Below are 15,324 nucleotides of genomic sequence, written 5' to 3'. Positions count from 1 at the left end.
TTCGACATAGAGCGGCAGAGACAGACAAATATTTAGCAAAGAAAGTAGAAGCAGACCGAGTCAGACTGAGAAGAAAAACTCTAATCGAGAGCAGCTGCATCCTATGCACCGGCTAAATGGGATCGGCGCGAGCTTGAGCAGAGCAGAGCCCGATCGAGGCCATGTTAGTCATCATGTCTGATCATCTGCTGCAGAGGTCACTATACACACACACACTTCCTGCTTTAAATCAATCCCAGTGAAGCGAGGTCAGGCCTGGCTCTGAGTGTGGAGACATCCACATATCATTATGTTACATTCTGCAGCCGCAGCAGAGGAGGCACAGGGACTGGATGCCGCCCTCACTCTGCCAGAGATCCGCGGTCTCGTCAACCATCTTGGTTTTCCAAAAATACAGGTTGCCAGGGAGACGCGGAGCCGCAGGCAGAGCAGGGAGGGCTGAATGACACAGTTGGTTTCCAGTTCTGTGAGCTGATTACTGCTGCCTTTTTCCAAACGGCTGCCTACTCTAACAGTAGAATCTACTTTATTGATCCATTCAAACTTTCCTTTCAAGACTGACGTAAATCACTTTGAAAGCATTTAGCAAACACACTGTGAACCTGCTGTAGATCCAATTACATAAAGTGTTATTGAATAAACACCTCTTCGTCGGACAACAAACAGACCTTTATTGTAATGATGGCATTCAGTAATAGAGAGGTCTGCTCAAAGTGTTGCGAATGTAGCAGGGCAGTAGTACACAGTGTCATTTTTGAATCACATGTAGTGGAGGGAGGCACGTTTTTGTTATTGTTTATAAGTTGAGACACATTTTAGATATGATTCTTCGAAGTGATCTGTATGAAGCAGGTAAAAATAATGCTGACACCTCGATGTTGTCAGTGAATATTTTGGATACACCAGAGAATTGAATGTTTTTGTCAATGGATTACCATTGAACAAAACTGTATGCATGTTTATTGAACATGCATACAGTCTGGATTTACATAACTGAGAATTAATTTTATTGGCTTCCATAGGTGGAATCACAGTGTACTTTGAAGTTAAAGCAATATAAATTTAGAGAATGAAATTCAGATATTTTCTATACTTCTACTTTCCTTTTTTGACATGTCATCATTTTATCTTGAGGTTTGCATGTACAGCAAGAACAGATATGTGTGAGCTATAGAGGGATAAGTATAAGCTCTGTGATAATCATACTTCATGCTCTTATTTTCTGTTCTCGTACAAACTGAAATATCAGCGATTTGGGGGCCTCATTAAAACGCACTGTATACCTGAAATTCTGCTAGGCACTGCACCAAGCACATACAGTAGTGAATCACTGCCCTCGTATGCTTATGCTGCACACATGATTCACATTTTCTGAGCAGTCAAGCTAAGAATATGCTAATTCACTTGTATTTTATGGCTCTTTGTTTCAACAAAACTGCTGTGGAGGCCACGACTGCACTGATTCAGCATGCGTCACCGCCTAAGAGATCAGCATCCCTCTGTGTCCAAGTAAAAAGTTCTCTGCATTTATCGCACTTACTGCATGAAGTGAATCTTATTCTCAGTTCATACAGGATTCATGACACTACAGCAGCTCCAACTTTCCAGCATAGATGTGAAAAAAATCACGACTGAGTTCATTTAGAGTTCATGAATTCTTCAAACTGAGATTTTATCTGAAACCGTTAAATTTTTTTTATGTTAAGCTGCGATTTGGATGGTTCCTTCTGCTATCTATAAGCACTGAACAACAATTGAATTCACATTGCGTTTTGTCAGAAAATCAAACTACATCAACAAGAAGCAATAAAGCTGAAAACATTTTGAGGTAGTTTTACTGAATGACAACTATTACAAAAGTAATGAATCTTTCGTTCATTTATATTTCATTTAAGCACCAGACCAGCAATGCAAAGTCTGGACTATTTCTTTTAAAAATGTTGCATGAGAAAAAGCAAATATATGCACAAAAGCAACATCAAATAAACTGAACATGGAGACTGATAAAAACCTACAGGGAAGCAAATTATTTTCTCCATGTTTTCATCTTTTATGATAAAAAAGCTCATTCCCTTGTTTTGAAAGGTCACAATAAAAACTGTCTTTCCTTGCCACGAAAACAGAAGGCTTGTTGAGTTCGACTCAACAGAGGAAGTATTAAACAAACATAAACTGAGTTTACATTCATTAGACGACAACATTTTTATCCCACATACCATCAGGAAGTAAAAGCAAAGGCACTTTCAAAGAGCAAAGCATTACCTCCAGTCCCGTGTTGCGTGTCAGTTTGGGCGGCTCATCGTTGACTGGTATGACAGTCACTGCGATGGTGACAGGGAGGCTCTGGCGCTCCATTTCATAAATGTTGGCAGAGAGTGTAAAGCTGTCCTCGGTGCTCTCGGTGCTGTCATGCATGTAGTAGATGTGTCCAAGTTTAATCTGAGGGAGACAAAGAAGATCCAGCTGTCACTCCGTTTGGAATCAGACATGAGTGGGAGAAAACAACTTAAAATAGGTGAAGACTGGGTGACTACGTCTCCCATAATACCCATAAAGAACATCGCTTTGGAGGAACAATGAACACATCCTCCTCCCATAACAATTGTGGGAAACTCATTTGCTAAATTGATTCCCAGATTTTTTTTGGTTACTGTGATTCAACACATCATGTGGGGTACTACTGAGCCTGTGAAGCAGTTGTATAATGTGTCTGAGGCTGTGGGGGACCTGATTATCCCACCTTTGTTTGGAAACTACGGATTAATAGCAGACAGTCTGCATCACAAAGTGGAGTTTGAATCATGTAGGCGTTTTGAAAAGACTGGATCTATCGAACAAAAAAGATGTGGTTGGTTTGGACCTACACCAATCGTGAGGACTGAAAAGCAAGAATGTCTTTTTGTCTGCTGCCTCCATTATCTCTCAGTGTTCTAAAAATCTGTCCCTTTTGAGTCTGCCAACTTTATGAAGAGCAGTAAATCTCTGGAGATCCAGCTTGCAGCCCCTTCAATCCAGTATCAAATCCATTTGAAGTACATGTACATGATAAAGGCAAAAATGTGTTCAATCAAAGTTTTAATTAGTTTGATCTTTTGTAAGCGGAGGGTTTTCAACCTTCAAGTGGGATACAAAATGCATATATCTTGTCTTGACGGTGACCACAGAATTACTTGTATTTATCATGAATTATGTGTGTATGCAGTTATAACAAAAGCATACTTAATCTGTTTGGACACAATATAATTCATCAGAAGGTTTTCCACACAACAAATTGTGCAAAGATTAAGACATTTTCAACATTTCTTTTTAAACTCTGGTTCTAAATCAATGCAGGGCCTGTCATGGTTAAATCAATACGATGGAGTTATTTTATAATTTTACAAGTTTTAATGAAAATAGCCTAACTTAGCTCAAGGCCTCGCTTTTGATGGAACATTTTTTTATGAATTAAAGTTGTGAAAATGTTTGATTTGAAAGGGTTTATGTTTTTTTTGTAGATGAAAGAAAAAAACCCATCCTGTTCCAACAAACTTTCGCTATTCACTGGTTGGGACACAATGTCATGAAACTCACATTCATCATACAGGTTACAGTATGTGGTACAATTATTAAATCACTGGTGCCAAGTATCTATTCTATATCATACAAAAAATACAGCGCTCCAAACATAAACATATGCCTCACCGTGTCACAACTTCATGGCTCCATATGGTGGTGCATATGACATGAATAAAGGCAACGTGAACACATGTTGGTTGGTTAATAAAAGAAGTATACGGGTTGACTCTGATGAAACGGATTTTGGGAAGGTAATGTTATAAAGGTGAAACTTACCAAATTACAAATGGTTATTAATAGATGCAGACAAACCTTTTAGGGGCATTTGATATTCCTCAGTATATAGAATATCATGATGTTTCATTTATAGGAACGTCTTGCAAAGTTGAACCACATATCGCACCGTACCATGTCGTGCAAAGCCGTGCCATACCATACCGTACTGTACCTTAATGTGTCAAGTAACCCCGGCATTCCCAAAGCCTATATCACACACAATAACTTCTGTTTATCAAAGCAGTGAATATATGAGGGCTACAATCAGGTTTTAAAGTCTGGGAGCAGTACATGAACATGGAGAATCCCCCGTGTGGGATGAAACCTTGAGGGAAACCAGATGCACAAAGGAATCAGTCACATACTGTGTCAACTGAGCTTGACGGAAAACAGCACCTGCAGCCAACTCAGTTGACTTTCTACAAACATGAGAGGAATCTCAGCACCGAGCATCCCCTGTTCTTGTTTCTCAGAAATGTAATCATATCTGGATTAAATAATCCGCCTATGCCTAGTCTTTTTCTCGGATACTCTTTGACATATTCACAACCTTTCAGGTTTGGTCTCTGCAGAGAGGACAGTTGGAACTTTGTTGAGTCAAAATCCACTAAGCTGCTGCGAAGAGAGGACATGCTTCAGAGGGCAGGAAGTGCCAAATGGATCCCATATGACTGGCATCCTTCTGGAAAAACAACCCCCATCATCATTACTGATCGGAGAAAGTCGGCGAGACAAATAGTCTGCTTGCTGGGATAATAAACAGTGGGTGGTTTTTGGACAAGTGGCCATTAGAGCAAAACTCGTGCTTTTGTCAACATTTGAAGGTAGCTGAGTATTTATTTCATTTTCAGTTTTGATTGATGTAAAGTCTTAGTCTATACATGTGCCTACTGGATTCTGGAAAACTTCGAAATCCAAAATGTAGGCGCTTGCGCAACTGGTTCCGAAAACATTTTGTCTGTGTGGACTTTAATAGGTTTCCACAGATGGGAGACCTAATTGAGACCCTATGGAGGAGATTAAAGCAAAGGTGTATGAGAGCAAAGTGTTTACAATTCACAATTTTTCCTCAAGTTGGATCCAAGTGAACATCATAAATGTTACTGAATGTCTTCATGACTTAATTGTTCAAAGTCAGAATAAATCACAGTCAGCGATGTGGTCACAGAATGCTTCACATTGTCTGACTTGGCGTTCAATGCTTATGTGAGACATCTGGGCCACATAGAACGTACTTTTCTTCAAATACTTGTGGTTGGGGTTCCTATAGATGTTTGCATGGGAAACTCTCAGTTTCTCTAGCTCAAAACCCCAATGTTACTGCAAGCTTGCATGACCTTCGTGAACCACCCCAAATGGCGACTTTATTGCCAAATTGCTACACACTCCAATAAGTCCAGTGTCCATTCCCAGGGGATGAGGGGGGGCTTGCCCAGTAGTGCCTGAAACAGCCTCAACCTAACAGAAAAGGGATTGCAATATTGTACAGAAGAGTGCAAATACATCACTCTCTGATTTTGGAACAATTACCATCTGGTTCAAATAATGAGCTGACCAATACTTGGATATTTATTTTTTAACGTGGTATTCATTTGGGAGAACTGTTTCAATGTGAGAATAAAAGTACAAGATAACAGAAAAAGCACATCCAGTGCACTAATAAAAAAAAAGGCAGAATAAAAGAGCTTTCTTTTCTCCTTGACATTTTCATAGTGACAGATGATGATACCTATGTTCATTTCTGCCTCCCTGCTACAGACCTGACCATTTCAAAGCAGTAGGGCCATTCAAGTTCAATAAGGGGATCTCTCAGAGATAGGAAGGGGTGATTCTGGCAGTCGCAAAGCGCGGGAGTTTTGTGTGCACTCACATATTATTACAGGAATATGCCCGTTTATTTTGGCTTTAGGCAGTCCGAAGTCATACTCAGATTTTCCACAATGGTTCAGCAAAGTCAAGAGGAGCAGTGGAAGGCCAGGAGCTATAAGATATGCCTCTAACTACATCCACTCAACTATGTGGTCCTCTCAGAATGCATGAGGTTTTTCCACTGGTATCTACTCATGCATTTTTAATACTTTCCTAAAGCTGGGGCCCCTGAACCACATGGAGGGAGACCAGATAACTGTGTTGCAGTAGATTCTTCCTCCTCTCGCTCTTGTACATCACAACAAATCTAAAACAGTGCAGAGCATAAACTGGGGAAAGCTCCACGCTGAAGCTTTATTCTTGTAATCATCTCCAACAACCACCACCGTGTAGTTATGAAAAGAAGCAGTTATACTCCCTAGAGTTACTTAGATGTGGATGATTTGTTGTTTGGTGGTGGGGGGCTCTGGAGAAGTTTTGGCTCCCGTAGTGACGAAAATAAAAAGATCTTTGTTCAAATGAGATCCAGGTGTGTTTTATTGACTCCTGAATAAATCATTCATGTAATTAATCTAATCCACTGAAATGAATGCCAGAATTGTAGTGGAAATACAAAAACACTATAAGGAATAGAAAATTCAACATTTAAAGGTTATTCCATTCGTTTTAAGCTAATTTTGAATGAGTTTGATAAATCAGCTATGAATTTAATTGAATTGAATTCTGCAAGTAATCCAAGTACATTTTAGCTCACAAAATTCAAGAAGTGTATCTATAAACAAAGATGCATTTTAAATATGGCTTACAGTGTGGAGGAGAAGAGGTAAATAGCCAATGATCTTCCCCATAACAAGGCAGCTAATCAGGCAAAAAACAGTCGATTAGCATGGCAACATATGGCGAACAATGAATCCTTACTTTGTTGTTGCTTTGACATTTTTAAATGAGAAATAATAAGGGAAAGGATTTTGTCGGTCTAGGTGGTTACGCTATATTTGCAAACCCTCACAAATGCTACTTTTCTTTTAATTGAGGGATAATTTGCCATGCTCTGTTTAAAACAAAGACAAGTCCTGCTGGTTACTAAAACTATTGAATTGCAACTGATTCACAAAAACGCATAACCCAAGGAAGTGGAATGCTGTTCTTGATCTATTTGGACTACAGGTAGAAATAAGGTCTCTTTGGAAAGCTGACAATCATAAGCTTCTGAAACAGTACGAAACACTTTTCCTGCTGTCGGGATGCGATTTATTGATTGAAGTAGCATATAGACAGCACAATTTCCTTTGCTACAAGAAACATCAGCCATCAGTGAGTCGGTTTGTCATCAGTTTGTCGGTGGTCAGAAAAATGTGGCGGATGCTGTGGTGGTTAGATATTGAAATGGTTTGACACATTTGGAAGAGTAGCTTTCAAAATTGTTTCTTTTGGAATATTAAACTAAATGTGTAATTTATAGCTTCCTTTTCTATACATAGGTTTATTTTTGTTCTTACCTCTTCCCATGTAAAGTAGGTAACTTCATCTCCATCCAGGTAGCGAATGTCCCCATGCTGTGGTGGCTCTTCCACAGAAAAGTCAATGCTTACTGAGCTGTAGAAAGGGTGAGTGATGTTAACAATCTCTTCGTTAATCACCCTGCTGAGGCCTTCCTTCACTGTAAAGTTGAAGGTCTGGATGGGGATGAGCCGGGGTATGATGTTCACAGAGATTTTCAGGTCTTCTACTGTTGTAAACCCATTGCTGACATCCACAGTGAAGGCATCATTGCCCTAAAAGAGATGGATGTTCAAATAAGTTAAGGAAATAAACCTTGTGCCTCATCAGAGGCTGAGGTCGTCTATTGTCAGATTTTTACTCTCAGTATGATTATGAGACAGAGCAAGCTGCCACATCTGATTTACTATAACAGAATAAAGGAAAAGACAATAAACCTGGATGGATGCCGACACATAGAAAATGCGGTCCTGATCAATGTCCTCCTGGGTGAAGGAGTGAATGTAGCTGAGGACAGGCGAGGTTGGGCTGTCTGAACTGTTTGTCAGTTTGACCACGTGGCCGAGATTAGGGGGGGCTTTTATGGTGAACACCATTTCTGTTGGCAGAATATCAGCTTGAACCACCTAAAAGGCAAAGGCACACAATGTCAATTCATCATTATTCATATTTCTCTACAATGAACAAATTGCAGATTATAAAGCTAGCTTGAAAGAACCTGTTATATCAATATGAGCTATGTGTGTAGTACAGAATTATTGATACTTTGTCAGTATTTAATACCACGTTTTAATATGATGTAATGTCAGTCATTTTAACAATCGATAGTATCGAAAATGACCGAAACTTGAAAAACTACTGATCAGAATTACTGAACATTTTAATAAAAGCTGCTCCGACATTAATAACAAGAGAACGGTCTAAATTGCACAAATACTGTATATGTGCAACTGTTTTGCCAACAACTTTGTGCAATTAAGACATGAATAAAGCTAGCGGTCCTGACTTTGAAGAACACTCTGCAAACTTTGAAGACTCTGATTCTACCTGAATAGCAACTCAGACTTAGAGAAACAAAGTGTTCTGTTTTTATAGGAGTCCCAGCTTAGGCTACTTGTGGCCCAGGCCTGAGTATGGGTCTCTGCTAATTTGGCACTATATAATAGTATCATATCTAAGTAAAACATGCTGAAATTGTGACAACCTTTGAGTAGTGATGATTCAAAGCTAATCATTTAGACTTACTAAAGCTGCCACACAATGCAACATACGTTCTCAAATGCTGTTCCTTTTAAGTAAGGCATAGATATTGTAGTCACCCATTCAGGAAATGCTTGAAAAAAATACTGTAGAGGACCTACAGGTGACAAAAATAGCACATAGGTTTGCAACTGCTTGAGTCACACTTGTTGAAACAAGGTAAATAAGCTAATATGTTTATTATCAGCTGGGTTTCAAGATTGAAGATATTTTCTATTCTGCCAGAGCATCTAATTGAGACACTATGAATGTACTGTAAACACATATATTTGAACTTTTATAAACAAATTTTATTATTTTTAAAAGTTAAGCCATAAACACTCTGACATTTTTTAGAATAAGAGGACAATTTAACTTGTTAATTGTGTTCCAAGATCAAGTACAGGCAGGCTCTTATAAATTACAGCAGGCTTCAGGAAGCTCCTCGGGGGGATGCTTAGCGCTCTGTTTTCTTCACTTAATAGACTGCAATTTAGTGCGTAAACTAGATTCATAGCAGAAACTGTACAGTCATATTTAGCCCTGCTTTCATGTGGTTATTTTGTTGATTACAGACTGGGCTCCAAGTCATGTGAAAGTTTAACTTCATGAAGAGGAAACAAACTTCAAAAGACAAACAATATACTGTCTTATAATGCCCGCCACATTTCATAAACACTCAATGCCATCTTGCAGAATAAAAGCAATTTACGACTTCTCTGTATACATTTCATGTCAGGAATGAAAATAACAAATAAATATAAATAGGTGGATGTGTTTCCACAGTAGCTCGGAATTAAATAAAAATCTAACAATGAGGAAAAAAACCCATTTTGTTTTGTTAAGAACAGAATCAGTAAACTTACCATGAGATATTCTTTGTTGATGATGGTGTGCTCTCCCTCATAGGAAATGATGACATTATTGGTTCTCACCTCAGGCTCAGAAAGGTAACCATGCTTGAATATTTTAATCCTGAATGTGCCCTCTTCAGTATACCCTCTTGCCTGGACAGTGAAGCTGAATGAGTCTTTGGACCTCAGACTCTCGTAATTATGCTCATATGACACGACTCCTTTTTGTAGATCTTCCTGGGTGAATGCTGAAGCCTCAATCCCACTCACAATAATCCTGCCATCGCTGGGTGGCGATGTGATCTGGAACTTAATTTCAGTGTCGTCCCTAATGTCCATGTTGGTGTCAGCGCTCAACAGGGTGGTGTTAAGGGTCTTGGTGCTCCCATGATCAATGACAATGATTGTGTTGTTGACTACTCGCAGGTAGGGCTCACCTGCCTGTATCTGAAGCAGTGCAGTGGTCTTGTGGAAGCCATCTGACACCTGCAATGAGAAGGTTTCCCGATCTGCTCCGTGGTGGATAAAGAGTACCTTCTTGTCTCGCAGGTCAGCTTGTGTGAAACGAAACATGGGCTGTGAAGGATTAGATGTTGAGACGATGTTGCCTGAGAGTATTCCCTCTCGAGCATAGACAATTTGGGTGTCATTGAAATCTGAGTCGTCATCCTTGAACTGGATGACATCAGTTGTTAACAGACGCTGGCCATGGCGTGCTACATTAAAAACTTTATCGACAACCCTCACAGGTGTGTGCTCATTCTTCGACTGGATAGATATTCTGAAAACATCTGTCATTGTTACCTGATCATCTAAACCCTCTGTTTCTTGATCTACTACTGAAAAATAGAACTCATCCACACTTGTTTTGGATCCATCATGCTTGTAAATAAGCCTGTCAAGCTCTAGGTCTTCATTGCTGAATACTCTTATTGCTCCCTCAAATCTCGGCTGCCCAGGTGGGGAGTCTCTTATCAGCCGGCCATGATTTGGCCCTTGCGTTACTGTATACACAAAGTCTGCAGAGCCCACAGAGTGCATCCAGAGATAGTTTTTGTTCAGAGTCTGCTCACCACCCTGCAAGACAATCAGCCTCTCATTGGTCAAAGCAGGAGCGTCTGCGTTGGCGATGATGTTGATTGGGAAGGTGTACAGAGGAGAGTACTGATCATCAGCAAGGACTCTGAACTGGAACTGGTCAGTGCTATCTACAGCTCTTTGAACACGCACCTGGTAGCTAATAGAACTATCCAAAATATCCTTTTGTGTGAAGGTGTCACCCTCAGTCAACTCCCTGTCCAGGAATTGTAGACTACCAAGAGTCGGAGGCTTGACAAGGATATATTTGACAGTTTCTGGAGCTGGGTTTTCCCCTTTCACCTCAGCTTGAAGCTCTGTAGGTCCAATTGTTTGCCCTTCACCAGTTTGCAGCTCGAGTGCAACCATTTTTGAAACTTTCACTTTTGCAGGGATGATCTTGACTAAGAATGTGTTTTTCGTGAGGGAAAACTGACCCAAGTGGATGTCAAACTGAATCCGCTCCTCCACAACATCTTCCCGATCAATGGAGTCTGTGCTGACATATCTAAGGTGGGCTTCATCCAGATCAGATTGGTGGAAAGTTGTAACTTGCTTGTACATTCCATCCCTTGTCATTTTTTGAAGCTCTCCAAACATCAGTGGTTGTGTGATGTTGTAAATTATGTCTCCATTGCGAGGATGAGCAATGACAGCAAGGTGTTGAATACCAATGGACATCATGCTTCCTTGAGACAAGAGAAGGCCAGTGTTGGTGACAATAGTCATGTGTGGCTGTGTTACAGATAACTTAAAAGAAGTTGAATGGCTTACTGACTGTCCATCAGACACCTCCAAAGAAATTTCCGCATCACCACCTCTGTGCACAAAATAGATATTTCCATCTTTCAACTCTCTGCAAGTGAACTCTGAGATGCTTCTTCCAGGCTGCTGATCATTTTCTAAATAACCAACTTCCGTAGCAATCTCTGAGGTCACAGTTACTACTAAGTCATCACAGCGGGAGTCAGATTCTGTAATTTTGATAAGAGAGGGACTCAAACGAGTTCTGCCATTTTCTGTGATTGTGATTTCTCCTCCACCAAGTTGTGGTATATCATTAACTGGAAGAATTTCTACTGGCAGAACATACTCTTGAGGAGTTGTCAGACACTCTGGTAGGTAGCCGTTACTGGTGGCAACCACTTGTAGGGAGATTTGATCTGTGTTCCGTTCATTTACATCATGAATATATTTAATTTTCTTGTTGACAATATCCAGAAGGGTGAACTTTTGTGTGCGTCTTGTACTAGTGTTGATATCAAGTACGCCATACAAGGGATCATTTAGGAGAGTAAAATGATATCAGACTGACGCATTCCTGCAGCACTCAGATCAAATGTGGGTTTAAGGTGGTTTATATCCAGAACACCTTCCCCACTTTCTGCACAAGTAATAGTGTAACATCCAGAAGTTTCCTTACATTTCTGAAAATCTCTGGCGTGTCATCTGTTGGGTAGCAATGCTGTTCGTTTAAGTCTATATTAACAAATCGAAAAAGAACAGGAGGAGAGGTTGTAGTTATGTCAACATCATCGTAACTTGAGTAGTCATAGTCCTCTCCTTCACATTTAACATGAACATCTTTGGTCACCAACGCATCCTGCAGGCTTCTGTCTTTCTGGTTCACTTTAATTTCCCCCAAGCATCCTATGAAGGATTCAGCTGTCATTTCCTCCTCAACACGATTTAGGGAACCGCTCTCACGAAAGACGTCCTTCATTTTTCCCTGAACACCTCCCAAATACAAGTTTCCAACCAAGTCCAACTTTTGCGTTGGGTCGAGAGGTAAGGAGGAAGACTGGCTGTCTACATTGATGACAAAAGAATCCTGGCTGATCTGCACCTTTACTCTGTGCCACTGATCGTCATCCAGCTGCACCTGGTTGTTCTCCAGGACCTTCACGCCATTGCCAAGGTCCAACATACCTCTGAGAAAGCCTTTAACAACACCAACAGCAATAAAGTCTGAATCTCGTCCAGGGTGGAAAAAAGCAGCGCATCCTCAATAGTGGTTTTCATTAGGACCTCTAAGACCCTTGGAGTGCTACTGGCCCCACTCCAGGTAGGGAAAGACACAAAGGAATCTGGAGTGCTAAAACTGGTTGCCTCCCCATCACCAGCCTCAAACTCACTGCTGCAGGCGTCCTTGGTGTCATGGCACTGTTTAAATGCAGAGCTGAGAATATCAAACTGATGGGATACAAATTTGACCTCAGTCATGCAGCCGCGAAAAGGGGGGATAGCATTGCTGAGGTAGGAAGCTTCCAGGTCTCCTGTTCCTCCAAGCGAAATTCCTAAGTCAATATTTAGCAGTTCCCCCTCATTGTCCACAGGTACATATGTTTGAGGAGAACTCATCGATTGCCATGGTGAGCTTGCCATCTTTGCAGTGAGAGTGAGACTGTGTGGTCAATAAGGTTGTTCACTTGTACTCCTTGGGATGAAGTCAGTATAACCTCGCCAGCACCCATGTTCATCCGTGCCTATGGAAAAAAAAGAGATTGGATATTCAATTTTAAATCCAACAAAAACATATTGTAAATAGATTCCGTGGCATTTGGGTTATTCTTATAAATTTGAATGGTGGAGTCATTATATGCTAAATCGGCAATATGTGGACATCACCATTGAACAGACTTGTTGATATTTATAAAACAAAACATCACTTGAGAGCAGAGAAATAACAACACAAATTCTGTCTCTTCTCATGGCAATTTTTGATCAACGACTCATTAAACACTTTAATGAGAAACAGAAGTTTCTTTTTATTTTCATCATAACCTTTATGATCTACAGTAGGCAGTGTGAGAAAAACTCCTGAAAATGTGTCACATATGCTTATACTGTGTGTTTGCTTATACTGCCGCATTCTAATTATGAAGTACAATAAAGAAGTTTTATTGAGTTTAATATGAAAGACATGACTTTCAAAGAGTGCATATCATCAGGAGAAAAGAAAAAAAAACAGGACAAATGAAGGAAATATTTACCTTTATTTATACTCCACTCTAAACCCAAATATATTTTCCTTTTCTTGGTAATGTCTATACGAAGCTCCGTGATATCACATCTAAGGCTAATTCTGCACTATGACGCTGTCAAGCTATTTATTTTTTTATCTTAAGTGTCATGGGTGTTATTCAGAGACAATTGGAGACAGGAACAAAAAAAATAATTTTGGTTGTTTTCAGACTGGCACCCATAAAGCGTGCCATGAATATTTATTTAACAATTCCTACATGTAAAGTTACACATTTCACAACTTTTGTGTACAGACAAGTCTTACCTTCAAAATATGTATAATATATTTATAGCGAAGAGGACCAATAAAAAAAGTAAGTACATTTTTATATGATGGGTATAGGATTATAGTAGAGAATAAATCAATACCTTATTTTCCAACAGAAATAACATAAATGTAATTTTTACGAGTGCTTTAAATTATCCTTCACTACAAAAAATCATAGAAAAGCTGCTACAAAGGAAACTAGGGAACACAATAATGGAGAAGGTTTTGCATTAAGATTAACTTCACATACATATTTTTTAAGGGAAGAAAATCTTCATCATTTGCTTCTTCTGTAAATGACAACAAGTTGCAGTATGGACTCCGTTTCAAGGAATCCAAGTTTTATCTTGGGCCCTGTGGCCTGTTCTCTTTTCATATGTTGCAGGTTTTTGTAATTAGTAGACGCGGTTATTTATTCAACCTGTCGGAAAGCGCCTGGGCCCAATGCTCCAAGTCACTATATAAGCTGCCACCTAAGTCTGCATGCCCCTTGTTTGGTTACTTTGATGTCTCTCTCTCTTTGTTATCTTATAGTGTCAAAGAATATTTAGTCTTCTGCAGACACTTAATTAACCATTCTGTACCTGTATTTTTCCGTTTTGGAGCTCAAGAAACAGGTAATCCTCCATTCCTGCAGCCAACAACAGCAGTCCACTTCGCCGACTCGTCTGATCTGTAGTGAAAGCTGGAAAGTGGAGACATCTTGGACGACCTGTAAACTGCAGTAGCTGTCCCCAAAGTACGATTCTGTGAAGAGGGAAAATAGGACACCAGATTTAAAGATTAGCCAGAGGCATCACATCTAAGAACACAAAAGGCATATGTACAGATGTAGCATTAATATGTGGTTTTTTTTACTATTATTTATTAAAAAGTCAGAATTTGCATAATTTTTAATGAAAAAGTGTTGCTTCCTACATTTGATTGTATTTTATGTGTGACTCTCAACCAAACTGCTGGATGGCAACTATGTGAATTGTAGAGAGGAGTTGGAGATACCAAGTATAGTGTAACTTCATAGTGCAACTTGTTCTGGACTGATATCTATATTATTAAGTGCCACCCCAGCTGCTACTGGATGAAGAGCAGCTCCTCTGGCCTCAAAGGGATTCTCTCACTGAGACATCACTCATTACCCCTGCAGAGTTTTTTTTCCCGGGCATGTAGAGTCTTGGGGTGCAGGATTTCCCAGGCTTGAGCTGTCTCATTTCCAGTGATATGCTAATTCAGCCACCTGCCTCAGACTGTGCTCGCTGGGCCCTCGACAAATGTAAACTAGGGGAGGAAGTCAATTATTTCCCCCCAGTGCACATGCTCTGAAATTGAACTGGACCGCCTCCAAGACCCTGTTTCCTCACCATGTGTTTTCCATGGCTTTAGCCAGGAGATAGAAAATGGGGCTTTTCCATTAGCCACCCACTCGCCCTTTCGGCATAATAGTTCAAGAGACGGGAACTTATCTGAGCACAATAAATTCTTCTGATTACACAATGCAGATGCTTTCAAATATTTGGGCTGGAGAAGCAGATAGAGATGCTGCTGTGTCAAAGAGAACATTCCTACGAGTTCATGAGGATCAAAATATTCACTAAGACAAAACAAAACCATCCAGTAGCCCAGCAGGAAGGTAGGCCTGAATGTCTAGGGGGAAAGAATTCT

At 40.0% G+C, this 15,324-nt stretch overlaps 1 protein-coding gene across 1 annotated transcript in view; it reads right to left on the bottom strand.

Annotated features, from left to right (window-relative positions):
* cspg4 (chondroitin sulfate proteoglycan 4) overlaps positions 1-15,324 on the bottom strand; it is a 70,172-nt gene that overhangs the window by 15,987 nt on the left and 38,861 nt on the right. Inside the window, 11 exon segments of the mRNA XM_079347214.1 lie at positions 2,263-2,439; positions 7,203-7,478; positions 7,641-7,829; positions 9,309-11,674; positions 11,677-11,760; positions 11,763-12,365; positions 12,368-12,722; positions 12,724-12,759; positions 12,761-12,859; positions 14,250-14,335; positions 14,338-14,412. Coding sequence (XP_079203340.1) covers positions 2,263-2,439; positions 7,203-7,478; positions 7,641-7,829; positions 9,309-11,674; positions 11,677-11,760; positions 11,763-12,365; positions 12,368-12,722; positions 12,724-12,759; positions 12,761-12,859; positions 14,250-14,335; positions 14,338-14,412 — 4,346 coding nt within the window.

This window comes from Symphodus melops, assembly GCF_947650265.1.
Source record: "Symphodus melops genome assembly, chromosome: 6".
Lineage (NCBI taxonomy): Eukaryota > Metazoa > Chordata > Actinopteri > Labriformes > Labridae > Symphodus > Symphodus melops.
Note: the sequence above shows the minus strand (reverse complement) of the source record. Positions and strands in the feature narration are given on the sequence as shown.